At 48.0% G+C, this 13045-nt stretch overlaps 1 protein-coding gene across 1 annotated transcript in view; it reads left to right on the top strand.

Moving 5' to 3' along the window:
• The window catches only part of tspan18b (tetraspanin 18b), a 39819-nt gene that overhangs the window by 9594 nt on the left and 17180 nt on the right, over positions 1-13045 (top strand). The window contains exon 2 of the mRNA XM_042111266.1: positions 8577-8644. Coding sequence (XP_041967200.1) covers positions 8642-8644 — 3 coding nt within the window. The 5' untranslated portion in view covers positions 8577-8641. The remainder of the gene's footprint in view (positions 1-8576; positions 8645-13045) is intronic.

Below are 13045 nucleotides of genomic sequence, written 5' to 3'. Positions count from 1 at the left end.
ATCATGTTTAAAATGGACATAAGCACTTTGGGTCAACTCTGTTGCATTAAATGTACTATAAAAATAAATTGACTTGACTTGACTATATGCTGGTATGTAATGAAGCTTACGAAATCCCTTTGAGTCATTTGAGTGAAGCAATACAGGAGAAAGCAGTCAGTAGTCATAAACCACTGGCAGTGTGTGTGTGTGTTTCATCAGCTCAGGCTGTGGAGGGTGTTGAGTGGTCTTAGTCTAAGTAAAAGCAGATGGTCTGGACTGGAGATCTCTGGAGGAGACCGGAGCACCCTCCCCCAACCACAAGTGTGTGTACGTGTGTGTGTGCACATGACCTAATCAATGCCATGGTGCTCGATTAGCGAGTCTGGATGCTTCGAGGGGTTCAACGGGTGCTGTTGGGGGAGGCAAGCTCAGGGTGTCATCTTATCTGAAACTTGGGGTTGAAGATATGTGCTGCTTTTGAAGAAGCAAATAGATTATAGAAGTCCACAGGGGAATTCTGTTGCAAGCTCCGAAAAAATAGATACCATGTTATTTACACACACACACACACACACACTCTCTAGCACACATATCCACACACACACTCATGCACGCACCCACCCACCCACCCACCCACACACACACACACACACACACACACACACACACACACACACACACACACACACACACACACACACACACACACCATCCCCCTCCCAAAATTGCAGAAGCCATCTACCCCTGGTAATCTTCTCTTTTTCATCACTGATATCATTGTCGTTTGAGGGATTCTTTCACAGCTCAGAGCCCAACACACAGAATCACATCAGAAAGCTCAAAGGGGCATTTTTATTTTCCCTCCTATAAGCCTGCAGTCAGGGTCTGTCTGCCAGCGTTGGGTGAGACCTCTGTTATTCCCCGTGCCTATGAGTGAATTGTGGCATTTGGAATTGTGCTCTGAACTGTGCTTTGTGTTTCGTGAATGTTGGAGATCATGGCTTTGAAAGCCGTTTATATTGCTAAGCTGCTCAGCTTTGACAGAGTGTTTAATGCGGCTGTTGATTAGCCCTCTTAATCTTGGTCACTTCATGCACTGTTACCAATACACTGACAAAAATCATCATAGACAGACACATCAAAAAGTGAAACAACTCGATAGCATTGAAAGGATTTCACCTTGACTCAACTAGGGTTGTTTTTCTGTCAAAACAGATCCAGATGGTTTTCTTTAGCAGTCTGTAGTCAGATAAAAAAAAAACGGTTTAGATGGTTAAAAAACTGAGTCATACTATTTGTGTGGTCCTGTTTTTAACGACGAGACCAGTGTGTCTGTTGATTGGTTTTGCCTGCATGTTTTAGATGAGTGGGAAATAGGCATAAATGTTAGTTTTAACCATTAGACTGTGGGCTGCAACGCACACACCCCTTCCTCAAGCCACTCGGGTTGTCAAATAATGAGAACACTCTTCAGTTGCAATATAATATGACACGTTTGAGCATATTTACAACATTTCTAGGTTGGAAAGGCAGGGAATAAACAAATTTAGTTATGCCATCTAATACATAAGAATCTACATTGTTTTAATTTGGTTTCAGTTTTCTAGAACATCGGCGTACAAGAATTCCCAAAAATCAGGTTACTACGTTATCCTTTGTGCTGTGTGCAGTTTTGTGACTGCAGGCTGTGGATGTGTTACCCCGACTGAGCGAGCACATTAGTCTCTGCCTGTTGCCCCACATCCATCATCTGTTGTGGTGGAAACCTATTGACTTGTGTTTCTTCAGGGATCTCAGGCTGGACATCCTCCAGAAGGGCTCATGTTCCACTTGCACTTCTCACCCCCCCCCCCCACCCCAACCCCCACCTCACCCTATAAATCACTGTGACGCAATCACGTAAACTCCCCTTCCCACAGCCCAGAGACTTCAAGTGGTGCCTATTGTAGCCAAAATGCATTTGAGAGAGTGGTAGGTTAACCCCGAACCCCCATTTGTTTCTCCAAAGACAGTCCCCGTAGTGCAGACCACTCGGGTCCCTCTAATGGACCCCATCCTGCATAAACTTCATATCAGCAATCAGAGCTTGTTGACCAGCTGGTCTCTTTTTGATAAGATCCCAGCGGCCCCTGTGTGCTTTGTTTTCCCAGACTGAAAGCACAGGGAGCTCTTAAAGTTCTCACAGCCTGGTTGGACTGTTTATGGGGCGGCCATTTCTGCACTTGCACCTGAAGATTAAATCGCAGAGCGTGGAGGGCCCCTTTGTGTTGAGGGTGATTTTACATGACGTCTCCTCACTCGCCCCTTCCTTTGCCCAGAGCAGGAATGCTTCTAATGCTGTTTTAGGAGCTTTTTTTTTACGGGTGTGCCTGCCTGATGGAAAACATGGCCAGCCTCTTTTCCACCACCCAGCACCGCTCCTCCTCCTCCTCATAAGAGTTCTCCTGGGACTGATGGAGGCAGAATTTCTCCTGATGGAGGTCTCTGTGTATGAGGAGAACTGAGTGGTAAAGCAGGTCAGGATGACACAACATGCGTCTAAGGGCAAGACACCCCTGATGCCAAGCAGGTTAAGCGGCTGTGCAAACTCAAACATTTAGGCGGGGATCACATTAGCCAGCGGCAAGCGGCAGGTTTCCTATTGTTCTCTATGGCTCGGCAGCGGAACGATGGCAACGCTGGTGTAACGCTAGCGTTGAACAAGCTGAGCGTTGAACTTGGTTCAACTTTCAAAGCGCAACGCGAGCGTATTCAATTGACAAACCATTTGTGTTGCTTAGGAACGAGATAAAACTTATTATGGTCTGAACGTTGCGTTACGTTTGCCGCTGCTGCTTGCCGCTGCTGCTTGCCGCTGGCTGATGTGATCCTCGCCTTACGGTTGACATGCTATGACATTTTGTTTCTTATATTGTACTGATATGTTGTATCTAAGCAGGCAACTCTTCTATTATGTTGAATATACTGTGTCTTCGACTAAGTGACATTAAGCCCTTGCAGTGTCTGAACACTTTTCATGCTGGAACACATTCCATGCTGGAACACATTCCTGTCCAACCGTAGCTGGTGTGTGTTACGGGCACATGTGTGTGTGTGTTTATGAGGGAGTCCTGCAGTCTGCACCGTCCCAGCGAGGAAACGATCTGGCCGCAAGACTCCTGACTCTCGTAAGCCCAGCATGAGGGTCTGGCCTCTGTGCTCCCGCAGACTGGCCCATGAAATCAGGACAGTCCTCGCTGGTGTCACACCTTTAACTGGTGACCCATCTCCGACAATGCTCTGCTCTCATCACGAGCGCCTCACACTCTTTCCCGGAACATTATTGATTCATCACGAACACCACAACACAAGCATTATTCATTAGCACTTAGAGTCTCCAATGGCAGTTTTAATCAGCTGTTGTCTTCTCAGTGTTTAAGGACATTATACACACAGTGACTGGCTAATCGACCAGTGCAAACAGAGAGAGAGCCGCAGCTGGAACAGAAAGACCCGGACCTAAATGAACTCTGTGTGTGGGTGGGAGAGATTGGATGTATTTTGTCAGTTGTTTAATGGTCTTTCGTTCCCAGTTCCCAGTTCTATTGTTATGTGCTGAGGGGCTGGGGGAGATGTAGAGAGTGCGCTCACTTGTGGCACACTGCCTCCCTTATTAAGGCTGGTGGTGAGAGCCACTGCCAGTGCTGACACCGGGCAGGCTAGCTGATGGCGTAAGCAGGCGATCAGCTGTGCTGAAGCCAGCGCTCGGAAAGTAAATATGGAGGTCCTCCTCTGGTTTTAATTAGGCACGTCAGGAGCACACTTCCTGTCTAACCAGGGCCTCTTGCTTTGAAATAGTTATCGCTGTGTGCTGTGTTTTCCTCTTCTTCTTGTCTGAGCGACTAAATAAATGTTTTGTGTGCCTTTGGGGAGACAAATGGGGCAAGGGGAGTGACAGGGTGAGGTCCGGTCTCCAGAGGCACACTTTGTTCAGCACACACACACACGGCTTGGCACGACCACAGGAGAAACACACACACGGCATGGCAGGACCACAGAAGAAACACCTTCAGAGCCTCTCAGAAGCAGTAGAGCTGTCAGGGCCTCATAACGAATGCGTGCCGCTGGCACGTCAGTGTTTGAGACTTACCATGGGCCAACATCAGAGGCGCATGTATGCTGTTTACCGTGGGCTTTTAATGAGAGGCCGCAATTGAAAGCAGATGTTGGCCACTGCAGCACCTCTTGAAACTCAGCACGGCAGAGGAGCGTCCTGGGATTTTATCTAAACAAGGCGTCGAGTAGAGCTTCTTTCACATCTTCATTGCGCAAGCTTACAGTGGGGGTGTTTACAGCACACAAAGAAGGCCCATGTCCAGCAGCTCCTAATGTCTTCTTTTTGGGGGGATTTCATTGCTGTCTTGTTGACATTGTTTCCTCAGAAATCTTTTGTGATTCTCTCTTTAGTTTTTCTGTATCTTGTAGCGAGGTCCAAACAACACGTTTTGTTTACCTCTCTTTGAAAAGTGCAAGTGCACGCACATCTACAAAAAATGAAACAGGTGCTGGGTATAAGGCTGAGCCATAAATGAAAAAATAAAGAGATACTGTTATATAAGCTCCCAGAGTGTTTTATTAGGCTACAATGTTTCGACCAGAGGACTTCATCAGGTATCAAGCAGATGAGTGGATGGAGATATAAATAGACAAAATAGTGGGCAATGCCTCATGTCTACCAATCAGTCAGTCCTTCGTGTCAATGAATCAGACAATTGTGAGCAAATAATGGTGTATATTAGCCCACCAAGTATTACATTTGCATCAATTCAATATTTTGAATATATCATTATACATCAGACTGAAAAAAATAAACCCGATCACTTACATCTGTACAAGTGCTACATATTTCAAGAAGAAAAGAACAAAGAAGAAAGAAAAATGGTGGTCTGGACATGGTGTCTGCCATGTCACCAAAGGTGTAATGATATTCATTTGCTTTGGTATCTCCCAGTGCATAGGAATCCATATTTACCCCCCCCCCCCCCCCCCATCCTGCCCGCCTGACTCTATGACTCTAGTCAATATCAATAATAACGCACAAGAGAGAAAGGGTGAAAGAAAGAGAGAGTGAGAGAGAGATATTGTGAAAGTGCTTTCCCATGACTGCTGGCTCTGTTTTTGTAACTGGCTGTGAAAGACTCACTCTTAATTGTGTCCCGCGGGTCTAGCTTAGCCTTCACAGAGCTTCCACGGCCTTTGCCGTCACTCATGATGATGCTCCCCCATACCCCCCCCCCCACACACACACACACAACTCCTCATCTCTCAAACCTCTTGACCCAGTCCCACAAGTCTAATCGTTGTCTTCAAAGCCATGTTTTGATGCCCCCCACACACCTTCCTCCCGTCTGGCCCTGAGTGCAGCGGTTCTTTGGGCCCTGGGGAACAGAGGAGGCTGAGAGGAGGAGGAGAAGCAGTGAATGGCAGGCATTTTAAATGGTTATAGCTTTTTTTTTTTTTTACCACATTTACTTAAAATGTTTCCACAGTCTTGTTTGCGAATCAAGAATCTCTCAGGTCTGAGACCTTCATCAAGAGCCGGCCTATTCAACTAGCGGCCCACAGGCTGGATGCGGCCTAATAGAGTTTATCTGCAGCCAGCAAGCTGCCCACAAATCTGGCTGCCATGACTACAATCAATAAAACGGCAGCAGTGATTGGCTGCAACAGTAGACAATATCAAGCCTGTCACCCTCGTCTGTCGATACACAGGAATTCCACAGTAGCTGACAGAGCAGCAAACCATATATGTCAACAGCACCCCCCCCCCCCCGCCCCCAAACACACACAAAAAAAATGGATGATTCCAGTCGGAATGGACTGTCAAGTATTTATTTACTTTACCATCCACAACAAGTAATAAACCGTCGTGTTTACTGGGTGACCGACGAAGACCTAGTGGTTTGTGTGTGGCCCACATGGTACTGAAGCCCTGGTCTAGAGTCATCCTCCTTGCCTCCCTCTGCGACGGACAGCTCAGAGGACTTGTCTGTCATCGGCTGCAGCCATGTCCTGACCCCTGGGGGTTTGCTCGGGATGAGCGCAGTCAGAAATAGAGAGGGGCTCAGTAATGAGGACAAGGGCACTGGGCTGACAGGAAGAGAGCAAAGGCACAACATGGACGAGGATATCCTCTATTGCCTTCCTGTCCACAACAGCCACATGATGCGCTCAGCGTGCCAGCAAATGCTCTTCCACCTCTCACACTGCCACAGCAGTCAACATTTCAAGCGTCCTCACTGACACAGCAGTCAACATTTCAAGCGTCTTTGAGTATTTAGAAAAGTGCTCTAGAAATTAAAAATATTATTATTGTTATCATCATCATCATCATCATCATCATCTGAATGGAAATATAATTTCTGTAATCTGCATAATCTCTGTAATGTCTGTTTTTGTGCACTTCTCCCCATTCTATGCTCTGTACATGGAATCTATCCGTCTGACTCGTGAGAGTTTGCTAAACTTCCATTGTAAAGACGCAAACGCTGCTGTGTTCTGCCTCAAAGCTTCCATTAGAGAAAATATGGATATGGTTGCCGCACACACATAAATGTCAACAGAGACCAATCAATTAGTGCCACAATGAATGGCCCCAGCTCTGCGTGGTCGATCTCAAATGCCATTGATTTGTGTGAGTACGAGGAGGCCCGGTTAGAGGCGGCCACTTGAGAAAATGCAGATGAGCTCTCATTGTGCGCTCATTTCTTTCAACCTGGTTGACCCAATGCCATTCCAGCCTCCCCAGTGTGCTTCTGCCTCCTTCTTATGCTCTCCTCTTTTCATTCCTGCCTCAACCCACCCCCCCCCCCCCCCATCCTCTCCTCACCCCCACATCCTCTCTTCACCCCCCCCCCCCCCCTTCCCCTTTCCTCTACCTTCACCCCACCATCGCTGTTAGATGCAGATCCAATTGGTGCTCCACTTTTCCTTCCAGTGCGTTGCTATGGTTACCGAACAATAATGACAACTCTCCCCAACCATGCTCAGTGTGAAGCAGCAGCACTCCAAACACGGGCTTTTTGCGGGGTCGAGCACTAGCATTGGGTTTCTGAAGAGAACATCTCCCAAAACCAATGCCATCTGTAAACTTTATAAAGAAGCAGCTTGTTTACTCATTAACGCCAGATAAATTGTAGAATCAATATTCTGATTGATGCTTGTGGTTCTCATTGCAGCACAGAGACTGTTGCGATCTAATGCAGACAGCTGCCGATGTGGTTGCGTGTGTCAGGATGATATTGCAAGAAGTGTTATGTCCTTGTAGGAAGTGTGTAATTACACAGGCAGAGGCTCTCATACTTCCATCAGTCAGTGTCCATTAAGCCTGTGATTGGCTGCGCTAGAGAGGAATAACACGCTCCGCGTACTGCTCTACGTACTGCCGAGATGCTGCTCGTCGCACTCCACCAGACCAGCGCGTCTGATGGGACTGCTCTGTGTGATGAGTATGCAAATGCTGACGGCTCCCAGTCCGATCCGAGTCGATTGCCACTTGTCGTTCAGCGGGTTCCCTCGTGGGCCAAACATGGCCTAGATTCCGATATTCCTCTTCGGAGAGGAGATTCTCCTGCTTCCATATGCAGCACTCCTCCCCATCCATCACTGCATACCTTTTGAAATAACACCAAAGTGTTGTCATTCCAAACAGCGTGATGGAATACATTTCCCCCCCTCGTTCTGTGGCAGGGATATCAGCCCCTTAATTAGACCGCATCACCTTTGGATTTTCCCTTGCAGCTGGAAGCCACTTGTGGCAGAGCAGCAGCAGCAACAGCTAAAAGTTTAAAGTATTTAGGCTCATTAGCCCACCGCAGTCAGAAATGCACGCTGGCACTCAGAGTGAGCTACAGGTAATTAGAAAGGAACGCTGTTTACCGTAAATTATTCATGAGCGCAGATGCTAATCAACATTAACAGCACACGCCATAGCAGGAATATAGAGTGTGGAACGGAGACAGAGAAAGAGAGGGAGAGAGAGAGAGAGGAAGAGAGAGGTGAAGAGTGAGAGATAGGGATGAAGAGTGAGAGAGAGGCAGAGAGAGAGAGTGCTGAACATCGGATACAACAATGAAGGGTAATTAGGCAAGCGGGAGGAAACTCCGAGCCTAATATCTTGAGGCAGACATTAATATTTCACCTGCTTCCAACACAGCCTTGGTTTTGGTTCGATTAAAGCCACTGTGTCCCCGTTAATTTTGCCCTCCAGCTGCGCGGTGAAAAATTCAGACGGGTAAAACACCGCTGCTGCACCGCGGGGAGCGTGTCATGAATAATGAATCTTAAATCGCGTCATTTAAGGCCCTTTGAGTCTTACTTCATCTCAGATTCCTGCAGTGTGCGCATCACCCACAACCCTGTTTCAGCACGTCTGTCAGCTGCCCAAATCAAAACTGAAAACTCCTCAGGGGGTGCGAAGGCGGCAGGGGGAGGAGGATGACATCCCCTTTGTTCTGTAAAAGTAAATCCATTATGTTTGTTCCTTACTACCATCAGCACTGAGCCTGAAAGGCAAACTCCAACCTTTATTTGTGTTTCTCTCTTTTTTTACACAGCTAATGTAAACAGGAGAAGAGTGGCAACAGACCGAGCTGCACTGACTTGAACCAGGAGGCACATCATGGTACGTATATATTATGACTTGTGTCGTGTTTATTTGAACTTGCCTGGAAGCAGCCGCCTCCACCTGACACAGCCGCTCTTTCCCCAACCCCCCCCCCCCACATAGTGAAGTATTTCAGCCAAGCTCATAGACCACCCCTTACACGCACACACACACACACACACACGCATGCACGCACACATACACACACACACACACACACACACACAAACACACACTGTACACACACACACAAACACACACTGTACACACACACACACACACTGTACACCCACACGGACACACCCACACACACATGCACATCACCTAGTCCAGTCAGCATGCCACCCCCCCCTCCTCTGTCTCTGGTTCCTCTGCAGGGCTGTGTGGTTGTGTGGGGCCACATATGCCAGATAGCACCAGTGCGGTTCATTAGCATGCGATTTGGCGGCCGGCGGGGAGGTGCGATACAGCAGGGTGAAGTAATTGAAAGGAAATCCGAGGCGAATGTGCTTGTTGACAGCCTTGTTTGGCTGGATATGGACGGTTGCCTCACAAAGGCCATTGTGGCGCAGCCACCGGGAGGTGTCCACGTCCCGCGCAGAGCCGGCGCAGGCTTTGTCTCCGGCTGTCACGCCGGCTCTCCGAGGGGCCTTTGTGAAAGCGCCATTTGCATTGAGACGTACGGCATTAAAATTCTAGGCACACAGCTCCAGCCGACTAGCTTTGGTTGCAGGGGTTAAAGGGGGCTTTGACAGACGCTCATCATTACTATGGCCTCCAAAATGGCTCCTTTCTCCTGATCTAAACAGCAAATGTGTTGTTCTGTTTGCTCTCTATCTGTGTGGTGGTGGGCGTGTCAAGGCAAATCATTTTGATTACTCTTTAGACTTCACTCTGTGTGTGTGTGTGTGAGTATGTGTGTGTCTATGTGTGTGTGTGTGTGTGTGTGTGTGTGTGTGTGTCTGTGTTTATGTGTGTGTGAGAGAGAGGATGTGTGTGTGTGTGTGTAGCTGTCTGGTGAGGAATAACTTTTGCTGACTAAACGCTAAAACTTAGTGAGAATTTTCATACCTTTGCCACTGCAGTGCGCAAGTCAATTGCCCTGTAATAGTGTCAGTGTATCAGGCATAAGCACTCTTGTCACATTAATATTTGAGTATGTGCACTCTGCCTCCAGGAGAGCATATTGGATTGGTGATATAAAAATGGATTAATCATGTATGGCCTCCTGCATAATTAGAAAGACACACACTCTCCCTCTCTCTCTCTTTCTGTCTGACTGCAGCACACCATTTCTCCCTCTCTCTCTTTCACACCATTTCTCCCTCTCTCTCTTGTCTTTCCCTCTTTCTCTCTCTCTCTCTCCCTCTTTCTCTCTCTCACACACACACACGCACACACACAATCTGCTGGGGAAAGTGGGAGCAGAAGTAGCAGGTGGCTCCCCCCCCCCCCCCCCCCCCCCCTGAAATGTGCCATTCATTCATTACGGCGTGAACTTTTGCCACCGACATGGACACTGACTTGCAGTCTTTGTGCGTTTACATGTCCTGTTCAGTAACACACTCTGATTCTGTTAGTTTTGACTGACTCATTTTTGTCTGCAAAGACAAATCCTTTGTGCTGGCGTGTTTATTCTAGCGCAGATGGCACCCACATGTGACTTGGGGAGAGAACAGTGTGTATTCAACGATTTCCAACTGCATCCATGTCAATGAGGACGTATATCATTCCCTCATTTATGCTGGAATTGCCTGCCCTGAACTTGCAATAAATAGCCTCTGTTCTTGCTTACAGTTCTAAAGACAGCAGTCACAGTGCCCCAAACAAACACACTGAGCTACACTCACACCCTGAAGAACTAAATAGAACTACACTCATACATACTATATGCTACGCAAATAGCAGTAGTAGTAGTAGTAGTAGTAGGCCTTTATTGTCACATACTCACAAGTACCAGTGAAATTAACCTTCAACCTGTCCATACATTACACAAACATATCGGTACATACAATATGACAAGGGGGTAAACAGGACAGGAAGACAGGGGATTGAGGAAGAATACAGCATAACATGAGGAGAGGGGAGGAGAAAAAATCAACCCCCAGACTATGCTCAATACTCAATACTAAATACTCACAGCAGAGGAAGAGCCAGGGCCACTTGTTACCATTTACCTCATTGCGCCATGCTGGAACAAATAAATCATTATAAAATTATAAAACATTGCTGGGCGCACTGTCTCTCTGAGCTGCTATTCTGATACTGGTTCTGACAGTGAGGACTGAGTCTGAGGTTGTTGACTGTGGCACTTAGACCCGTTCTGCTCATTATTCACCAGGGTGGAGCCTGAGGTGTGTCTCCAGATGGCGGGGTGACAGGGCCCTGAGTGATCACTCATTAGACAAATGGCCACCCAACCTGGGCCCCATCTGTAAAGTGCACAGTGTGCCGTGTTCGTTTGCGCTGACGGGTGCTTGTGTTAAGTGTTGACGCCGTGAGCACCAGTCTGCAGGCAACCCCCCCTACCCATGTTGCGGCTCCACAAAAACCATGGTTACCTTGGAGACACACACATGCAACGCGCACACCCACATGCACGTGGACACAGACATACACACACACACACACACACACACACACACATAGACAGAGAAATATGCACACACACACACAGACACACACACACACACACACACACACACACACACACACACACACACACCAACCTTCATTTACCCATCCCCCTCCTCCTTGCCCTCCAAGCTGAATGCACAGCATTTCCTTGACACTGGAAACTTTTTTCAACCTATTCACGAGAGCTCCCGAAGGTCTAATTACTGCTCTGAGACATCCCAAACTCAGCCCCCATTCCATCACACCATATGTGATTTCTCTTTCCACCTCAACACACACACACACACACACACACATACAAAATAAAGAAATAAATCCATTTTTCCTCCGCTCGTCTTGCAGGTCAGCAGGTTCTGTGTTTTTAAGATGAGACTCAAGAGGTGGATGTCTACTGTGAAACTATGGGAGCTGTGAGGTAATGAGGCCCAAAGCTGGCCAGATCTTGACATGTCAGGTGCCCACGTGAGGGTCACCCAGAAGAAGGCATAGGATGGCAGCTCGGGCAACAACACTGGTGATAAGACTAGGCACATAATTGCCCCTGCTCGTCACCGGCGCAGAGCATGTGGGCAGAGACAGCCTGTCGGCGTGTGTGTGTGTGTGTGTGTGAGTGTGTGTGTGTGTGTGTGTGTGTGTGTGTGTGTGTGTGTGTGTGTGTGTGTGTGTACAGACCCCTGAGGCCATGCTAAAGTGTGATGATTGCCAGTCGTGCCACTGGGTGTCATGGCGGTGGCCGTTCCATCACACTGCTGTCACTGCTCTCGCTCCCACTGTACATCATCTCTGTCTGTCAGAGTAGGGAAGTGAATACCCTCACTGGGGCAAATCTCACCAGAGTAGGCAAGTGATTACCCTCACTGGGGCAAATCTCACCAGAGAGTAGGCAAGTGATTACCCTCACAGAGGCAAATCTCACCAGAGAGTAGGCAAGTGATTACCCTCACAGAGGCAAATCTCACCAGAGAGTAGGCAAGTGATTACCCTCACTGGGGCAAATCTCACCAGAGAGTAGGCAAGTGATTACCCTCACTGGGGCAAATCTCACCAGAGAGTAGGCAAGTGATTACTCTCACTGGGGCAAATCTCACCAGAGAGTAGGCAAGTGATTACTCTCACTGGGGCAAATCTCACCAGAGAGTAGGCAAGTGATTACCCTCACAGGGGCATTAGGGTGTGACTGTTGACCCCCTCCAGAGCTGTGGGCATTAGGGTGTGACTGTTGACCCTCTCCAGAGCTGTGGGCATTAGGGTGTGACTGTTGACCAGCACAGTCATTAATTAAGTAAACGCTGGCCCTTATTCACAGCAACTAGAGGCATGACTATGGAGAAGACTGGCTCTGGTATAAGAAGATGAAGAATGGTGGTCTGGGGTGGGACCAAGGGGTGGGGTGGGGTGGGGTGTTCTTCTGGAACCAAGTGGGGCTGTAGATGCTGACTACATTAATCTAAACCACAAGAATGTTAACACTGTTTAAGTGCAACCCCCCTAACTAAACGGATCGAAAAGCACCAGACTTAGCGCTCAGTACTACCAGCACAATGGCTCGAGTTGTTAAAGTGGGATTGAATTACTAATAAGAAACAGGACAGTGTGTGTGTGTGTGTGGGGGGGGGGGGGTGGATTCCAGTGCCTTGGGAAACCCCTGCAGGGGCTTATTAGGCCTTGGTGAATCAGGACCGATATGTCCTCTAACACCTCCGAAGATAGAGGAGCCATTCAGCCATAAAGGACAGGCAAGGAAGGGGAGAGAAAAAGAGAGTGAGAGAGGAGAGAGAGAGA

This window comes from Alosa sapidissima, chromosome 11 (genome assembly GCF_018492685.1).
Source record: "Alosa sapidissima isolate fAloSap1 chromosome 11, fAloSap1.pri, whole genome shotgun sequence".
In the NCBI taxonomy this organism is placed as follows: Eukaryota; Metazoa; Chordata; class Actinopteri; order Clupeiformes; family Clupeidae; genus Alosa; species Alosa sapidissima.
Note: the sequence above shows the minus strand (reverse complement) of the source record. Positions and strands in the feature narration are given on the sequence as shown.